The following is a 16,589-nucleotide window of genomic DNA, read 5'->3' as shown; positions in this document are numbered from 1 at the left end:
AACCTATACAATAGGATAATAACTTGAATGAACATTACATTATAATTTCTATAAAATAAACACAAATTTAATTATTTGTTGTTGTTGGTTTTTTTGTTTTTTGTTTTTTAAAGCTCATAGTAAACTTGTTTGTGCTTTATAGTATTATAATGTTAGCCTATGTATCACCGGGCCCCTTAAATCACTGTTCACACATATTAATGTACATGACAGTAATGACACAGAAGAATATATGTACGTCTCCGTGTCCCATGCTCTGCCTCTGCCACGTCCTATGATATGTAAACCACCTGGAGGAAGGAGGGGGAGGAGACAGGTAGAAAGTCACGTGGTCACACAGGTAGGTGCGCTACAAAAACGGGGAACGTTCAGCCATTACTTTGAGATGGTGACTGCGGGAGGTTTCACGTAATTACTCACACGCCACGAAACCTGGACTCACGGAGCTCACCTTAACGCTCAGGTGGTGTTCTTACCTCTCACCTCCCGAGTGTCTCTGGTGTAACTGTAGTCTCGGACGCTTCTTTTCTTGTAGTATTTGTGTGTTTAGAGTGTTTTTTTTACGCTGTTCCTGGTGAGATGACGGCGCAGGTCGACTACCTGGCGGTGGTTTTCACCGCCACATCTGGCGCGAGCGCAGAGCTCCTAGGCTCTGACGAGAAGGAGCTCGTGCAGTTGGTTTGGCAGCTGGTGGACGTCAAGAACAAAAAGGTAAAATAAATAAAGAAATATATCACCACAACACTTCAAATAGTTTACCCTCTGCACGCCTTAAGTTGAAGATGTGGAGGTAAACAAAGGAGTGAGATAAACGACAACCTAAAGAACAATGTTATTCATCATAAAGTAAATAAAACTGACTTTATTCTTTGGACACATCTGCTTAAATACATAAATAAGTTATCCAGTGTCATGAGAAAACAGATGATGTGTAGCTACATTGTTAGATATTTATTTACCATATGCAGGCTTTTTAAGGCAGTATGACATGTCACCACACTTTAGGGGTGCAACAGGTCTTCAATTGTAAATCGATAATAACATGATAATAATTGATTAAATAGATAAAAACAAGTTCTCTGTTGTTTTCCCACTGTTTAAATGTGGATCATTTCTGATCAAAAATAGCACATCATCATTTTGAGGTTTAGGAAACACACTGACATTGTATGGCTCACAAACAACTAATAATCAACAGATAAATCAATAATGAATATATAATATACTCATTTGTTGCAGATCCTAGTACAAAGACGTAATATGTTTTTATAGCCTGCTGTTTCAAGTAAGACATGCTCTGTTTTTTTTCTGTGAACCAGTTGGGCAGGGTGAATGAGCTCCTCATAAAACCTGACTGCTCAGACTTGACAGAGGAGAAAGAGGAGGAGGATGTGGTGGAGGAGAGTGTTGAAGAGAAGATATCTGGGGCAGACTGTGTCTCTACATCCACCAGCTTTGAGGCAGCTTTAAACCTGGTAACTGTTTGGAATAATATTCTTGAAAACAGATTTACTATATTGTAACTACAAATGCACTGCTGCAAGCTCGAGAATATGAACATTTTTATTCCTTTCCTAAACATTTCCCTGTCTGCCTTTGCAGTTTCATTTACAACTGACAAATGAGGTGAACAGCGCGGGCGCAGGCACGTCAGTTTATTTGTGTACAGACGGGCAGCTCCACATTCGCCAAGTGATTCACCCTGAGGCTGCAAGCAAGGTGAGTGAGCTGGGTGGATGAACGCCTAGCAGCCAGGGTGGGTGTTCATTCAGAGCCTTCGGCACTAACACGGCTACAAAGGGATGTGTCGTGTCAGCAGTGTGTGTCTGATTGAGTTTAATCTTACGGTGAAAGTTGAGAGCCAGACTTGCAAACCTGTCTAATGACACACGCCCATGCACATACTGTACTTGTCCACTTTGTGGCAAAAACATCGCCTCACAGTGATGCTGATGAAATTCTCCCACATGTCTTATAAGCGTGTTAAGTGTTGCACACACAGGTGACCTGGCTGGCCTGAGCAAACAGCAGTATAATGGCAATAAAATGGCAGCTGTTGATAGGCACACGTTTATATCCTCTAATTTAATTTCTTCCTTCTCCAGAACATCCTGGTGCCAGACTGTTTCTACTCTTTCTTTGACCTTCGGAAAGAGTTCAAGACGCAATTCCCTTCATTTGACCTCAAGGCTTTGAATGTACACGTCATGGCAGAGTGTATCCTTTAGCACATAACCTGTGTGCAAACGACTTTGTGTGTTTTATTCTGCTGCATGTAGTGTAATTAATACTTAATTCATGGTATTTGGTATTTTTTAGACTTTATAGTTATTGGTCTGTGTGTTTTATCTGATCTGTTGTGCACATATCATAATCACAAACTTATAGCAGACACATTAGAAGTCTATGAGCCACGGGTGTTGGCTGCAGGACTGGAGGTTTTGAAATGCAAATAGGAAAACAATGGCGGCACCTTAGTAAGTGTTCATTGAAACAGTGTGTGTTTAGCCAACAGTGAAAACCCCACACACCCACTGGAACAGGAAAACTAACATCTCGCTCTGTGAATTGCTTTCTGCCAAAGTTTCTCTCGTACACCTGTGGACCTTTTTGTTGTACCAGTCAGACACCTTTCTACAAGTGTATCCTGTTTTCATCTTTTGGCTGTTCCTTGTTTGTGATCCTTGACTGACTCATTCCTAGCTGTTAATGTACCTGTTGATGTGCCTCCCATGTGGGATCCCTCATCAGCTCTGGACCCATCAGCCATATTGCCTGCAACAGCAGCAGTACAGCAGGTCCAGATTATGGCCAATATTATCCTTGCACTGCTTTCTGAGCCAAACTGTGAGTGTTATAAATGCTTTTACACACAAGTGACACACTAGGTATTAATTAAGTTGACGTATACATTGTCGTGTATTTTAGCAATGGTGAATGCTAGTCTAGTCTTGATGACCACTCAATGCTGATTTACACTACAGTTTTGCCATGCATCCATCATCCAGTCACACAGCACATCTATCTGCAGCACTTTTTCTGTCACACTCCTTTCATACACATTCACAAGCTGCCATCTTTGACACATCGGAAAGTAGACTAGCAGAGCCGGGAACAGAACCTTTGACCTTACAATTGAAAGATGAAAAAAAGGTCTGTGATCAAAAATAGAATATATCCAAATCATGGGATGTTGGTTGGACAAAACAATAATTTTATCTTTTGAGAATTGAGATGTGTTTGAATTTTAGAATGATAACGAGTCCGATGAAAGGAAAAACAAAACTCTCAGTTCATAAATCCAATTATAGTTTGATTTATTAACTATCAGTCGAAACTAAACTCTCTTCTTTCCTATTGCAGGTCACACATTTTCTAACTTGGAGAGAGTCAATGAAAAATTTGAGAGTGGAACGTGGTGAGTAAGGACTGTCCAAGAATAATTTTTTTCTTTTTGTTTAACTACTCTGCTGATGTATTTGCGTGTGCTTGCATGTACAGCAGTAAGATGGAGAAAGTGTGCGACAACACAGTTATCAGAGCCAGAGGGTTGCCATGGCAGTCGTCTGATCAGGATATCGCTCGCTTCTTCAGAGGTCTCAACATTGCCAAGTACGTTGTCACTGTATTTTATTGACTTTCATCAGTCATCATCATTAGATTACACTGCTGTTGACAGAAGCCTTAAAGGGATCCTTAATACTCTATATGTTGTGTTGTACAGAGGAGGGGCTGCACTGTGTCTGAATGCTCAGGGGAGGAGGAACGGAGAAGCTCTTGTTCGTTTTGTCAATGAAGAACACAGAGACCTGGCACTGCAGAGACACAAGCACCACATGGGCAATAGATACATTGAGGTAACCTGTGGTTTTTACACATGAAGTAAACCCAATTTTTTTCCTTCATGGGTAGACCTCTGATAATAACCATTGTTCACTCACTCCCTTCCTTCTAATGGCAGGTTTACAAAGCAACAGGAGAAGACTTCCTGAAAATAGCTGGAGGTGAGACACAAAAACAATGCACACCTCACATAGCCTTCTTTACCGGCAGTAACTGTTAAGGTCATCTCACATGAGGACCCATTTACCATGTTTTGTGTTTAGTTTTTATATATTTAAAGTAGTTTGAGGAACTGAATTCCAACCGTAAAATTTTGCTCCCTTCACACTTATTTGAACTTGCAGAACGGCAAACATCCCCATGTCAAAATCTACAGGGTGATCATTTCAGGTTGTTTACTTGTGATTAAGCAGGTGTGCCTGTATCCTTGTGTGTTGTGGCAGGTACCTCCAACGAGGTAGCAATGTTTCTTTCCCGCGAGGACCAGATCATCGTGAGAATGAGGGGTCTCCCTTTCACCGCCACACACGAGCAGGTGCTCACCTTCTTCTCCCCGGGAGATGGTCCTAAAGAGACGTGTCCAGTCAGCGGAGGGAAGGATGGCATCTTATTTGTTCACTACCCGGATGGACGTCCCACAGGCGATGCCTTTGTCTTGTTTGCTTGTGAGGAACACGCCCAGTGTGCTCTGAGGAAACACAAGGAAATCCTGGGGAAAAGATACATCGAACTGTTTAAGAGCACGGCAGCAGAGGTCCAACAGGTATGTCAGGGTGTCTGCCTCACAGTGGGTGTGCTTCAGTGTTTACTTCTGAATTGCCTGTTTGTTTTGATGTGTAAAAAGGTTTATACATATACATACACTACCGTTCAAAAGTTTGGGGTCACATTGAAATGTCCTTATTTTTGAAGGAAAAGCACTGTACTTTTCAATGAAGATAACTTTAAAGTAGTCTTAACTTTAAAGAAATACACTCTATACATTGCTAATGTGGTAAATGACTATTCTAGCTGCAAATGTCTGGTTTTTGGTGCAATATCTACATAGGTGTATAGAGGCCCATTTCCAGCAACTATCACTCCAGTGTTCTAATGGTACAATGTGTTTGCTCATTGGCTCAGAAGGCTAATTGATGATTAGAAAACCCTTGTGCAATCATGTTCAGACATCTAAAAACAGTTTAGCTCGTTACAGAAGCTACAAAACTGACCTTCCTTTGAGCAGATTGAGCTTCTGGAGCATCACATTTGTGGGGTCAATTAAACGCTCAAAATGGCCAGAAAAAGAGAACTTTCATCTGAAACTCGACAGTCTATTCTTGTTCTTAGAAATGAAGGCTATTCCATGCGAGAAATTGCTAAGAAATTGAAGATTTCCTACAACGGTGTGTACTACTCCCTTCAGAGGACAGCACAAACAGGCTCTAACCAGAGTAGAAAAAGAAGTGGGAGGCCGCGTTGCACAACTGAGCAAGAAGATAAGTACATTAGAGTCTCTAGTTTGAGAAACAGACGCCTCACAGGTCCCCAACTGGCATCTTCATTAAATAGTACCCGCAAAACACCAGTGTCAACATCTACAGTGAAGAGGCGGCTGCGGGATTCTGGGCTTCAGGGCAGAGTGGCAAAGAAAAAGCCATATCTGAGACTGGCCAATAAAAGAAAAAGATTAAGATGGGCAAAAGAACACAGACATTGGACAGAGGAAGACTGGAAAAAGTGTTGTGGACGGATGAATCCAAGTTTGAGGTGTTTGGATCACAAAGAAGAACGTTTGTGAGACGCAGAACAAATGAAAAGATGCTGGAAGAATGCCTGACGCCATCTGTTAAGCATGGTGGAGGTAATGTGATGGTCTGGGGTTGCTTTGGTGCTGGTAAGGTGGGAGATTTGTACAGGGTAAAAGGGATTCTGAATAAGGAAGGCTATCACTCCATTTTGCAACGCCATGCCATACCCAGTGGACAGCACTTGATTGGAGCCAATTTCATCCTACAACAAGACAATGACCCTAAACACACCTCCAAATTGTGCAAGAACTATTTAGAGCAGAAGCAGGCAGCTGGTATTCTATCGGTAATGGAGTGGCCAGTGCAGTCACCAGATCTGAACCCCATTGAGCTGTTGTGGGAGCAGCTTGACCGTATGGTACGCAAGAAGTGCCCATCCAACCAATCCAACTTGTGGGAGCTGCTTCTGGAAGCGTGGGGTGCAATTTCTCCAGATTACCTCAACAAATTAACAGCTAGAATGCCAAAGGTCTGCAATGCTGTAACTGCTGCAAATGGAGGATTCTTTGACGAAAGCAAAGTTTGATGTAAAAAAAATCGTATTTCAAATACAAATCATTATTTCTAACCTTGTCAATGTCTTGACTCTATTTTCTATTCATTTCACAACGTATGGTGGTGAATAAGTGTGACTTTTCATGGAAAACACAAAATTGTTTGGGTGACCCCAAACTTTTGAACGGTAGTGTATATGTATATAAATAATTATCTTGTGGTTTTAGGATTAAGTTTGCTTTTCTGTTTTTATCTTTTTTGTTTTTCTAAGGAGAACAAAAAGCTGATTTTTAGGAATTGTGTTTATTTATTTGTGTGGAAACAGCTGAGAGTGACAACATGTGGGTGTGATCCTTTTCACTACTTAGTAAAAGGAATTATTTTAAGGGTGTGAACCTGAATAACGAGATGGAGTGCTACTCTCTCTCTCTCTCTTTCTCTCTCTCTGCTCCACCCCATGTGAACACGTGAACTCATTTTCTTATCTATGTGGAATAAGTATGCACCTACATGCATATCTATGCAGAGGCCTCTCCTCCTGCTCTCAAGTATGGGATGACTAAGAGAGCTTTTATTGGTCTCCCTGTCTCTACAAATGCAAACATGCTGGCGTCCTGCTGGCAACAAGCCAGCTCCTGCCTGACACCTTTAAACACAGTGTGCACATGTCTTTGTTGTTCGCCGACTGTCGGTTTAAAAAGGTGGAATATTGTGCAAATGTTTACCACTGATAAGCGTTCATGTCCTTATGCTTGGGTGTTAAAAAATACAAGCTTAAATCTGTGGTGTGTATGACTGAAAAATAAGTTTGAGAAAGGCACCTGCCCCTGTGCTGGTGGTGTATACATACAAACGCTCCCCCAGTCGGTGTATAATGTTGCGTCTGTTCTGTTCAGAAAGACCAAACAGAGGCAGAATAATAACATCAACAGCAACACAAATCATCCAAAATGTATGCAGTGCAGCTTAAAATAAAAAATATAATGTAATAATAAAACAGAATAAAAAGAATATACACAAGCTTGTGCAAAGTCTTACATCTTAAGCAGCAAATGAAATGTTTCTGTAGCCTGGGCAGTTCATACATGATAGACTCACAGAGAGACATTACATTACATGTCATTTAGCAGACGCTTTTATCCAAAGTGACTTACAAGGGAATTGAGTTAAAACCTGCCAGGGACCTATTTTCTTGATCCCATAAATGGGGCATATTTGTGTAACAGCAGCTCAGTGTCAAGTACATAACAAACTATTAAAATGCTGTATGAAATAGAGAAAATAATAAGAGATGAAATAAAAAATATAAAAAAAAAATCAAATATAAATAGGGATGAAAATCGGATATCGAGAGATAAAAATGTAAGATCCGATACAATCCAACAATCCTACATATCGCCTGTAAAAATGTAAATAAAAATCAGCAATAGCATTTTAGGTGACTCATGTTTGAGCTGTTTATTAATAATTGTTACACAGTTGGAGAATTATGTCTTTGAAATGACAAATGTGTTGGCTTCATACTTCATTAATGTTTTAAAATTACTGTATTGGACTAATATCAGTATCGGTAGATACTCGAATTTGTGATATCGGTATTGAACACAAAAAAGTGGTATAATTCCCATCCTTAAATATAAATGTAATAACATACTTCACTGCTATATAAATATAATAACATGTTTTTTTTGTCTACATATTGCTTATTGACTGTCTTTGCTGTAGACAGAGTATGTAATGTAATGTATGACGGTGTATTTGTGTGTGATAGGTGTTAAACCGATACTCATCGGCCCCTCTGATCCCTGTGGCCCCAGCCCCCCTGGTGTCAGTGCTACCTGCGGTGTCTCTTCTTCCTCCTCCTTGTGGTTTGCGGGACTGTCTGAGGCTGAGAGGCCTGCCTTACACAGCGAGTATAGAGGACATCCTCACCTTCCTGGGCGAGTTTACACATGATATCAGACCACATGGCGTGCACATGGTCCTCAACCAGCAGGTACACGCAAAAACTGCACTGACACACCCATAGATTCCCATGCTTTCTGATACAATCAGTACGTTTTCATGATGAATGACTTCTTCTGACTAACAGGCTTTGGAATAATATGTCAACATGTTAGTCTGAAAATAGTATTAAATTGAACCAATACACACAGATGGCATACTAACAACTAGCCGCCAGCTAATGCTGTTGTTGTGGGTGACATAAAAGGTGAAGGGGAATATCGTCACCTAGCATAGTGGAGGCAGACACACTTCATTCAGTGATTCCCGTAACTGTGTGCGCAAAGGTTCAGAATGCTGCAGTGATTTCTGACTGTGCCTGTTTCCAGGGACGTCCATCGGGCGACTGCTTCATCCAGATGACCTCAGCAGAGCGAGCACTTCAGGCCTCTCAGCGGCTCCACAAGCACATGATGTCCAGCCAGCGGGGCGTGAACAGCCGCTATGTGGAAGTGTTCCCCTGCAGCGCAGAGGAGATGGGCCTGGTGCTGATGGGAGGCTCCCTTTCACACACACATACACACACACATACCCGAGGCAGGAGTGGGACAGGGCTCAGCCCGCCGCCATGTAAGTCCAGACGTAAGTGCTGCTGGGAGCTGGGGGTGCTTCGGGACTGCAGGGTAGGTGGGCTCCTGCCATGGGGGCAGGGTTTCTGGGTTTTCTCCAATCTAGTACTGTGGGAGGATGAGGAAATCTGGGTTAACAAGGAGGGATTTAAAAACCGTGTGTTGGTGTGTGTTTGTCAGGGAGTCAAATCTCTTAAGTGTGATTAGTGTGATTAAATTATCAATTTGCATGCACTGAGAAACCTCACATTATCTGTTTATTCTACATTTGCACACTCTGATTATTAAAACTTGTCGTCCGTCTTTGCAGCAGCATGTTTTTCACTCGTTCTTAATTTTACTCCCTTTCAACCACTGCTTGAATAATTCATACACATCTGAAAGGCTTGGAAAAGTGTAAGCAAGACAGCTTCATTATCACCCAGGAAACAATATTGCAAAATGGCTTACAACTCCTCAGTCTTATCAGATTGGTAGTGGTGATTGTGGGATTCAGCCTCAGAAGACTGACACACCTCAGGTGTGCATCTCCTCTGCTGGTCCAATCAGGAGCTGTGGGAAAGGTGGGCAGAGCTGCACGCTAGTGTGTAGATGTGCCTTGTTTTTCATGTCTGTAGCCTATTTCTATAAACGTGCACTCCTAGTTTGAAAACAAGGAACATTTTAAAAAAGTGGTCCAATGTTTTTTCGTTTTTTTTTTAACTGTTTGGAATGGAAAAACTGGTTTTCACATGTGTGAAAACTATAAGGGCTTGAAGCTGAACGGGTGTGACTTGCAGGGAGACTATGTTAAGATTACAGAGAATGTTAATGATTCTTGAGCAGAACATGTTAGACAGTAAGTGGAAAAAAAAGCTGAGTAGCAGAAACAATATTTAGTTGGGTTTAGTGTTTAAGTAGCAAGACTGATATCTAATGATCGTCCTAAATACTGTAGGTACGGAGCATATATTATAAACTGGTTATTCAGTTACGTCAATTATAGCCACAACTGCTCCTGTGATCCAACATCTCTGTGCTCTCAGACAGGTTTGCTTAAAGGGAAGCAGAACTAATCCAAGGAGACTACAGTAAACTACAGATCAGAAGCTTTTTACACATTTGGAAGTTGGATAAAAACCTTTGGTGACAAATAAAGACACCAATGATGTAGGAAATGAAGGGTTTCACACCTGAAAACTGCTCACCTGCCTATGGACCCAGCAAACACTCAATATAAACTGCACTAAGAAGCTTTCACTCTCGACGTGTTCATGTGTGCTGTACACGTATCAGGTGCTGAGTAATGATAATGATGGTCGTTGTTTGAAAGTCTGCATGAGCACCTTGTTCTGAAACAAACACTGACCAGTTATCACCACCAGGACTCTGACTGTGTATTCCTGTTACTGTTTGTGTGATATATATGTATTTATTTATTTATGTTTCAAGATCCTGCCTCTCTCCCTCTGCTCTCTCCTTCTCAGGTTTATCTCCTCCGTCATACTCCTTCTCTCCTGCACCACCCATCTTCCCTACAGAGGCCGCTGCCCTCTACCCTCCCATTGGTCAGGTGTTACAGATCCCACGCCTCCTGCCGACAGGACATGCCTACTACCCGGGCACAGCTCAGCTGTACATGAACTACACGACCTACTACCCGAGGTAAATTGTGGTGATTAACGTATAAAGTCTAATGCATGCTGACATTAAAGGTCCAACGTTTAAGAATTAGTGACGTGTGTAATGGTGAGACTGTAGATGGTAACAAATGGAGGATTTCTCTACTCACCAAGCGTGTTGCAGAAACTACGGTGGCCTTCACGTGCCAGAAAGAATGTATTGTGTTCACTTTGAAAGCTTCCACTTCAATATGCGTTTGGTCGTTCTTGCCATGTAGAAACATGGCAGTCCTTCCCACAGCTACAAAAAAAGCAAATTTTTATTGTAAAACGACATCAATTTGTGCCAGTAAACCATTCTACATGTTACACACTGGACCTTTTAAGTGCAGATATTCATGTTTAATGGTCAGATTCCTCTATTAACTTGATTCTACCTCTAGTTGTGAAGTTCTTTTAGTCAATTCCTCGGGCCTGATCTGTGTCCTCATGCAGCCTTTAATATCTGTATTAATATTTCAGTCATTTCCATTTTAAAATTACAATTACTTACTATTATTTTGTTAAATCCTGATTCCATAATGATGTTGTTTTGTGAGAGCTTGGGTGTTTGTCCTGTCCCTAACATAGCGTTACATAAGATTGTTTGTAGAAGTGTTTGAACATTTGCTGCACGCAATGATCATACACTCTCACATGAGATGAGTCCACTCCATTACCAAAATAAATATGAGCCAGCTGAGCCAAACTCATCCTGTCAGACAGTTTTAAGTTGCAGGCTGTTTGCCGGTGAGTCGGCCAATAAGAAACTGACCCAATATTGTCAGATGTTTGAATTTCTGAGCCTTTTGTTTGCAAAGGTATTGCAGTGACAACTAGGAGAAACGTGAGAACCCTAAGTTATTTTGCAGCATGTTTTAGCACAAACTGTACAAAATAGCTTTTATTGGACTACTTTCACTGCTGAAATGTTTTAATATATCCCCAGATTGTCCGTGCAGAATAACAGCACTATTTAAAAATACTCCGTATGGGAAATAGATAGATTGAAAAAGAGTGAGTTTTTGTACATAGTTGATACTGTTTGATAACATTTAATTTTTTTAATTATTTTTTTTAAAAAGAAAAACACTTCCAATTTGATTAAAATGCATGTTCCCAAGGAGAAAAACTGAGGTTTCAGAGAACTTGGTAAACATCAGCGACCTGTTTCTCTATTGTCAGCTTTTGTGTTCTTGAGAAAACAGGGGATTTATAGATGTCACCTGAAGTTAATCCCAGTTTTATGATTCTTGTGTCAGGATCATCGAACATGATTCTTTTTGAAAATCTATCTCCCATGCTCCCATGTTTTTGGTTTGTTTGTTTGTTTAGTAATTTTAGTAATAGTGTTTACTTTCTATTCTTTTCTTCAGTCCACCTGGCTCACCTACCACAGTAGGTTTCTTCCCCTCCCCCTCCTCCCTCTCCTCTCCAGGGGGGTTGGTGCGTATGCCGGGTTTGACCTACAGCAGCAATGGAGTCAAAGACCTCATTAATGCAGTGCAGGGATACCAGGTAAGAAACGGCTCTCTACAAACACTGTGTTCATCTTCATAACTAGTTGTTAATCCCACGCAATAAGGTGCTTTACCTTCAGTGTTCACATACCTCTCTGTAAGATCCAAGTGTTGCATTCAAATCTTCGTCTATTGTGGGTGTGCATTGTCAGGCATCCACTGTGTTTGCCCAGAGGCTATCAAACTCGTTTATCCCGTCTACTCTCCCTGCTCTGTCACTCATTGCGCTGCTACTTGCTAAGACTTGACTTGGAGGATCACAAGGCTTATTTAAACTTGGAAGGGAGTGAAGAATCCCATGGATATGATAAATAGGTGGATTTATAGAGCTTGTTAAATGATTAATTACGAATATTAAAACTGTGTTGCGTAACTTTTAAATATAAACAACGTGCGTTACATACATCAGCTCCACATGACTCATTTCTTAATATAGCCATGTTTAGATCTTGTGCCACCCAGTGACATTCTTGTGCTGCACACTGAAAGTGATTTGTTTTATAAGACGGATGGAGGCAACAGCAACGTTTTGCTAGTAAACGAAGACGTTTGCAAACCGGTTGGACTATGACTGAAAACACAAAGAGGTGGCCCGAGTTTCAGAAGTGAATTCTCCTGCTCAGAAAAACCAGGTCATTCAGTCGTTTGACTGGATTAATGTTTTATGCCACTGCCCGCCGCCCTGTGATGTCAATTTTGTCATTTAATTTCCCATTTAGAGGAAAATAAAACAAAGTATGGCACATATGGGTGGACACCAGTGTGATGGCCGCCTTGTATTTTTCAATATGAGAACACGACACTGGCCATATCGGGATTCGACACAGTACTTCACATTCTAATGAGTGATGTCACAAGGAAGGAACAGATCAGACAAATAACATTACATTGTTTCTTTTCCCAAACGGATACAGAATAATGACATTGCCAACAACAAAAGTTACGCACTGCAGTTTAAAAGACTGACTGAAAGTCTTCGCTTCTTTCACCTCCATGAGGACTTCACAGGTCCCCGTGGTCTTTAGGTTTAGTTTTTGTAGTTGCTTGTATCTGAGCCACCTGTCTTTTGTCATTCCTCCCCACACTTCACACCACAGTACGCTCCTGAGGATGCTCTTATTCACCCACATGGGCCTGTGCATGCTCATGACCCGGCCAGGACATTGCTTACGCAGCCCAAAGAATGGGTGTGTATTTAAGGTGTCTGAGGCAGGTGGCAGGTAAGGATTGGTTAAAGGGTTCGTTGAGGGGGATTTAGTTTAGACGGTGATTGTACCTGTGGCGTGGGTCTCGACTGGTCACCGTTGGTCACACGACTCAACACAACAGTGACTCTTCCTAAGCAAGGAAGTTTTCCACTAACCACATGCAAAGTACAGCTCCAACGACCGACACATGTTTGACTGAGTGGAGTGGTTAGAGGAATCTTCTTTGTTTTAATATCTCAGGTTTGTTTTGAATCATTGTGACAGGACACTTTCATATCAAGCCTCCAAACTTAAGATGCCTTTTATTAATTACGGTCAAGTGACTTTTCACTAAACCCTGTTCAGTGATCGTGCAGTAGACAAGCAGACATGGCAGACTGGTCAAGCTTTGGATTTCTCACTGTGCTAAAATGGTGTGAATAACAGCTTAATGTCTGGGGTGTCTGCTTTTGTTGTTTTTTAGATTATACAGCTTTCTATTGAACCAGGTCATGTGGAACACCTAGTGCCACTTAAGTCAACTCAAATAGTTGCAGACTTAATTGTTTGAAAATCAATCAATCATCATTATCTTTGTAAATTGCACATATTCAGAATGGGGAAGCTTAGCGACAAGTGTAGCAACAGTATGTAAGTGGGACGTGGTTTGGTGAAGGGTCAGTTGGTGGTGCTGTAGTAGGGTTTTGCCCTGAAGTGGTTAAAAAGGTGATGGGTAACATTTGGTGCTGGTGTACATGTTTTACATTTGTTGCCTCCACTCTGGGATGATTGTTTTCTCCGTCTCTCCTTTACTTCCCCCTCCTCACCCCCCAAACTCCTCCTCTTGTCCAGAATCCCATGGAGTCCGCTTCTCTCCTGAGCAGCAGTCTGATTGGTCAGTCCGGTGGAGTCGACGCTTCTCTCATGTCCCTGCCTGCTCTTATGACCAAACCGGCAGGACAGTACCTGGACCTGACCCTGCTGTAGGGTCACACCCACACAAAGGTCATGTGACAGTGACTTGTGCTGTATTGTTAGTTTTTTTTAAAAAGAAAAATAGTCTTTTAGATGTGTTATTTATATCTTTAAGAACAGAAAGTAATGTATTTTATAACAAAATCATTGTGGCGTCTGCCAAAACAGGAATTTGTCTTATATTGCACACTGTGTATTTTAAAAGCTTTATAGAGATTTTTTTTTTTTAATACATGTTATGAAAATATTGTAATCACTATGATATATTTGCTAGCCACACTAGAGAAGAATGACCTAGTAGCAACTGAGCTAAATCTTTTTGTAAGCTTTTCTGTGAAGAGTGAATGAACATGTGAGTGTGTAAAAGACAGGAATGAGTATTATGCATGACTGTGTTTATGTGTTTTTAATATTCAGTCTGTTTATGCAATACATTTTATGTTTATATTACATTTGATGCAGTACATAGTGATTGTATTGAGAGCTTTAGTGCATGAAGAAGTTAGTAGTAAAAGTAAGATGTTTACATTTTGCCAAATATCAATGCACTGCTAATCAATACTATTGATGTATATAATAGCAGTATCTTTAAAATGGCGCTATGTTACACTGTGAGTTCGTCAAAACTGTCGGATCCTTGCGTCAGGCTTCGCTTCTGAAAAGGGTTACATCTCACGCATCCCTAATTCACCTCGTATGAGTCAGTTTCCTTGTTGTGTAAAGCCAATGTTGTCTTGCCTTTTGTGTCGGGAGTCCCATCGTAACAAGAGGACATTCTTAATCCTTACGAATATGTCTGTGACAAGCTCTTACCTTACATAGTGAATATCAGTGAGCCACGAATGATTTCTGGCTGATTTTATGACACACTTTACTCAGATGGGATCACAAAAAAGATACGTCATCAGTCCATCACACTTTCCTTTCACCATCTATGCTGCTGCGATTCAATAAACAGATTCTTATGCAGAAATCCCAATGCCAGTTCCTTTTTTTTGTTTTACCAAATCCTCTGGAAAATAGATGGAAAGTTGAGAGCGAAAGGAAGTGAAGGACATCTCTGATGTATGTGTATCTTGTGAATTTAACTGCCATTTGTGCCCTAAAAAAAGTTGCTGTATGGGCTCCATGTTGCTTTACACACACCTACAGTAAGACTTCAAACTCCTGCTCAGGATGTCCTACAGCAGCCATGCTGAAAAAAACACAATAAACATTACATGAAGTCTGCCGGTCTCCAGTTTGATTTCACTGTTTGCCTTTCTGTGCACTCATTGTTCTTCGTAGTACTTTGTGTGCTGTCAGAGCTGGTGTTGAAAGGACATGGCTGCAGGTGAGAGCAGGTGATCTTTCCCTCTCTGTCCTCGGTCACTTCCTCTTGTTTCCCCACATTCACACACACACACACACACACACATGCAGTGCGGCAAACAAACTATTGTCACCCAGACACACTAAACACATTATGTGAGAGACCATGGCCCTTTTTTTTCCACAGGGTTGAAAAGTGAAGCATTGAGAGTGCATGAAGGGGGAAGAGAGAAGGAAGAGAGACAAAACCATGTCAGACCCCCTCAGGGCAGATTTGGCATTGTGTAATTCAATCTTGTGCACCCCACCCTATCTGAACCCTTTTAAACACACACACACACACACACACACACATTTTCCCTCCTACAAAAAGCACACTGTCTAACCTGCAGAACAACACTATTAGTAGCAACACTGTAAAGCCCCAAATACTTTGTTGTTCTTCCCTTTAAACACTGCATGGCAACTGTTGTGTGTGCAGTTATTTGTTTTATTATTATTATTTTAAAGTGTGTGATAACAAGTGATAATCCTGTTTTACGCCCAGTTCAAAATGTTCCAGTGTCGAATTGAAATGAAAGAAAGAAAAGTAAACATGCATTAATATTATGAGGTGTGGGTGGAGTGTGAGCCTTATTTAACTAGTTAATTTATTAAACGTTTATTCAAGCACTCAAAAACAAGGAGCATTATGCCAGTTTAAAAAGAATTTTAAAAGTTACAACTTAGATCTACTTAGATTATATGTGGATCTTCGTGTCCCGTTTGTTTAATAATGTGATACTACATAATAGTATATTGTATGTTATTATTAAAAATGAGCAATTATGATATGATTATCAGCGGCAGAAATGCTGTCTGTGTTCCACTCACTGAATCACTGATTGTAAATGTTGTTTTAATAGAGTTGTAAATAGACATCCAAATCCAAAAAACCCAGGATGATGGACAGGACTGGCAACATGCTAAAGAGCATAACGTGCACTCCAGTTGCTGCTGCCAAAAACAAATTAATTATTTTTGGTAATGCTATAATTAGACGTCAAGTGGGGGACAACCAAACTTTTTCCAAAATCAAACCTCATCTTCCGCCCGAATCCAGTTATTTCTATACAATCCCTTGTTACACTTGTCTTGCCACAGTGTATGATGTATTTCTGTGAAATGATTATATACGAACGTGTTCAGAAATAAAAAGATTTGCAGCACATTCCTTCACAGATGAATTATCTGGTGATGACTGGTTCGCCGAAGG

At 40.9% G+C, this 16,589-nt stretch overlaps 1 protein-coding gene across 5 annotated transcripts; it reads left to right on the top strand.

Annotated features, from left to right (window-relative positions):
* Positions 1–371: 371 nt before the first annotated feature.
* Positions 372–15,251, top strand: esrp1 (epithelial splicing regulatory protein 1). 5 transcript variants are annotated; one of them, XM_058647500.1, is made up of 16 exons: positions 372–711; positions 1,320–1,475; positions 1,603–1,719; positions 2,106–2,217; positions 2,704–2,847; positions 3,364–3,418; positions 3,505–3,612; positions 3,725–3,857; positions 3,962–4,004; positions 4,287–4,606; positions 7,900–8,124; positions 8,462–8,714; positions 10,168–10,345; positions 11,718–11,859; positions 12,959–13,048; positions 13,901–15,251. In XM_058647500.1, exons 1-16 carry the CDS (start codon positions 580–582, stop codon positions 14,033–14,035), a joined length of 2,343 nt encoding a protein of 780 aa, XP_058503483.1. In that variant the 5' UTR covers positions 372–579; the 3' UTR covers positions 14,036–15,251. The 5 variants fall into 5 exon arrangements, with proteins under 5 accessions (XP_058503483.1, XP_058503484.1, XP_058503482.1 ...); XM_058647501.1 differs by having other exon boundaries at positions 373–711; positions 3,502–3,612; positions 8,462–8,702; XM_058647499.1 differs by having other exon boundaries at positions 373–711; positions 3,502–3,612.
* Positions 15,252–16,589: the final 1,338 nt, after the last annotated feature.

The sequence above is a fragment of the Solea solea genome, chromosome 13 (assembly GCF_958295425.1).
Source record: "Solea solea chromosome 13, fSolSol10.1, whole genome shotgun sequence".
In the NCBI taxonomy this organism is placed as follows: Eukaryota; Metazoa; Chordata; class Actinopteri; order Pleuronectiformes; family Soleidae; genus Solea; species Solea solea.
This window is presented reverse-complemented; position numbering and strand designations above follow the sequence as displayed.

Bases quoted from the DNA above. Each gene is read 5' to 3' on its own strand.
- esrp1 (XM_058647499.1), top strand. From the start codon at position 580: ATGACGGCGCAGGTCGACTACCTGGCGGTGGTTTTCACCGCCACATCT. The intron at 1,720-2,105 runs GTGAGTGAGCTG...TTCCTTCTCCAG, and splicing joins ACCCTGAGGCTGCAAGCAAG to AACATCCTGGTGCCAGACTG. The intron at 2,848-3,363 runs GTGAGTGTTATA...TTCCTATTGCAG, and splicing joins ACTGCTTTCTGAGCCAAACT to GTCACACATTTTCTAACTTG.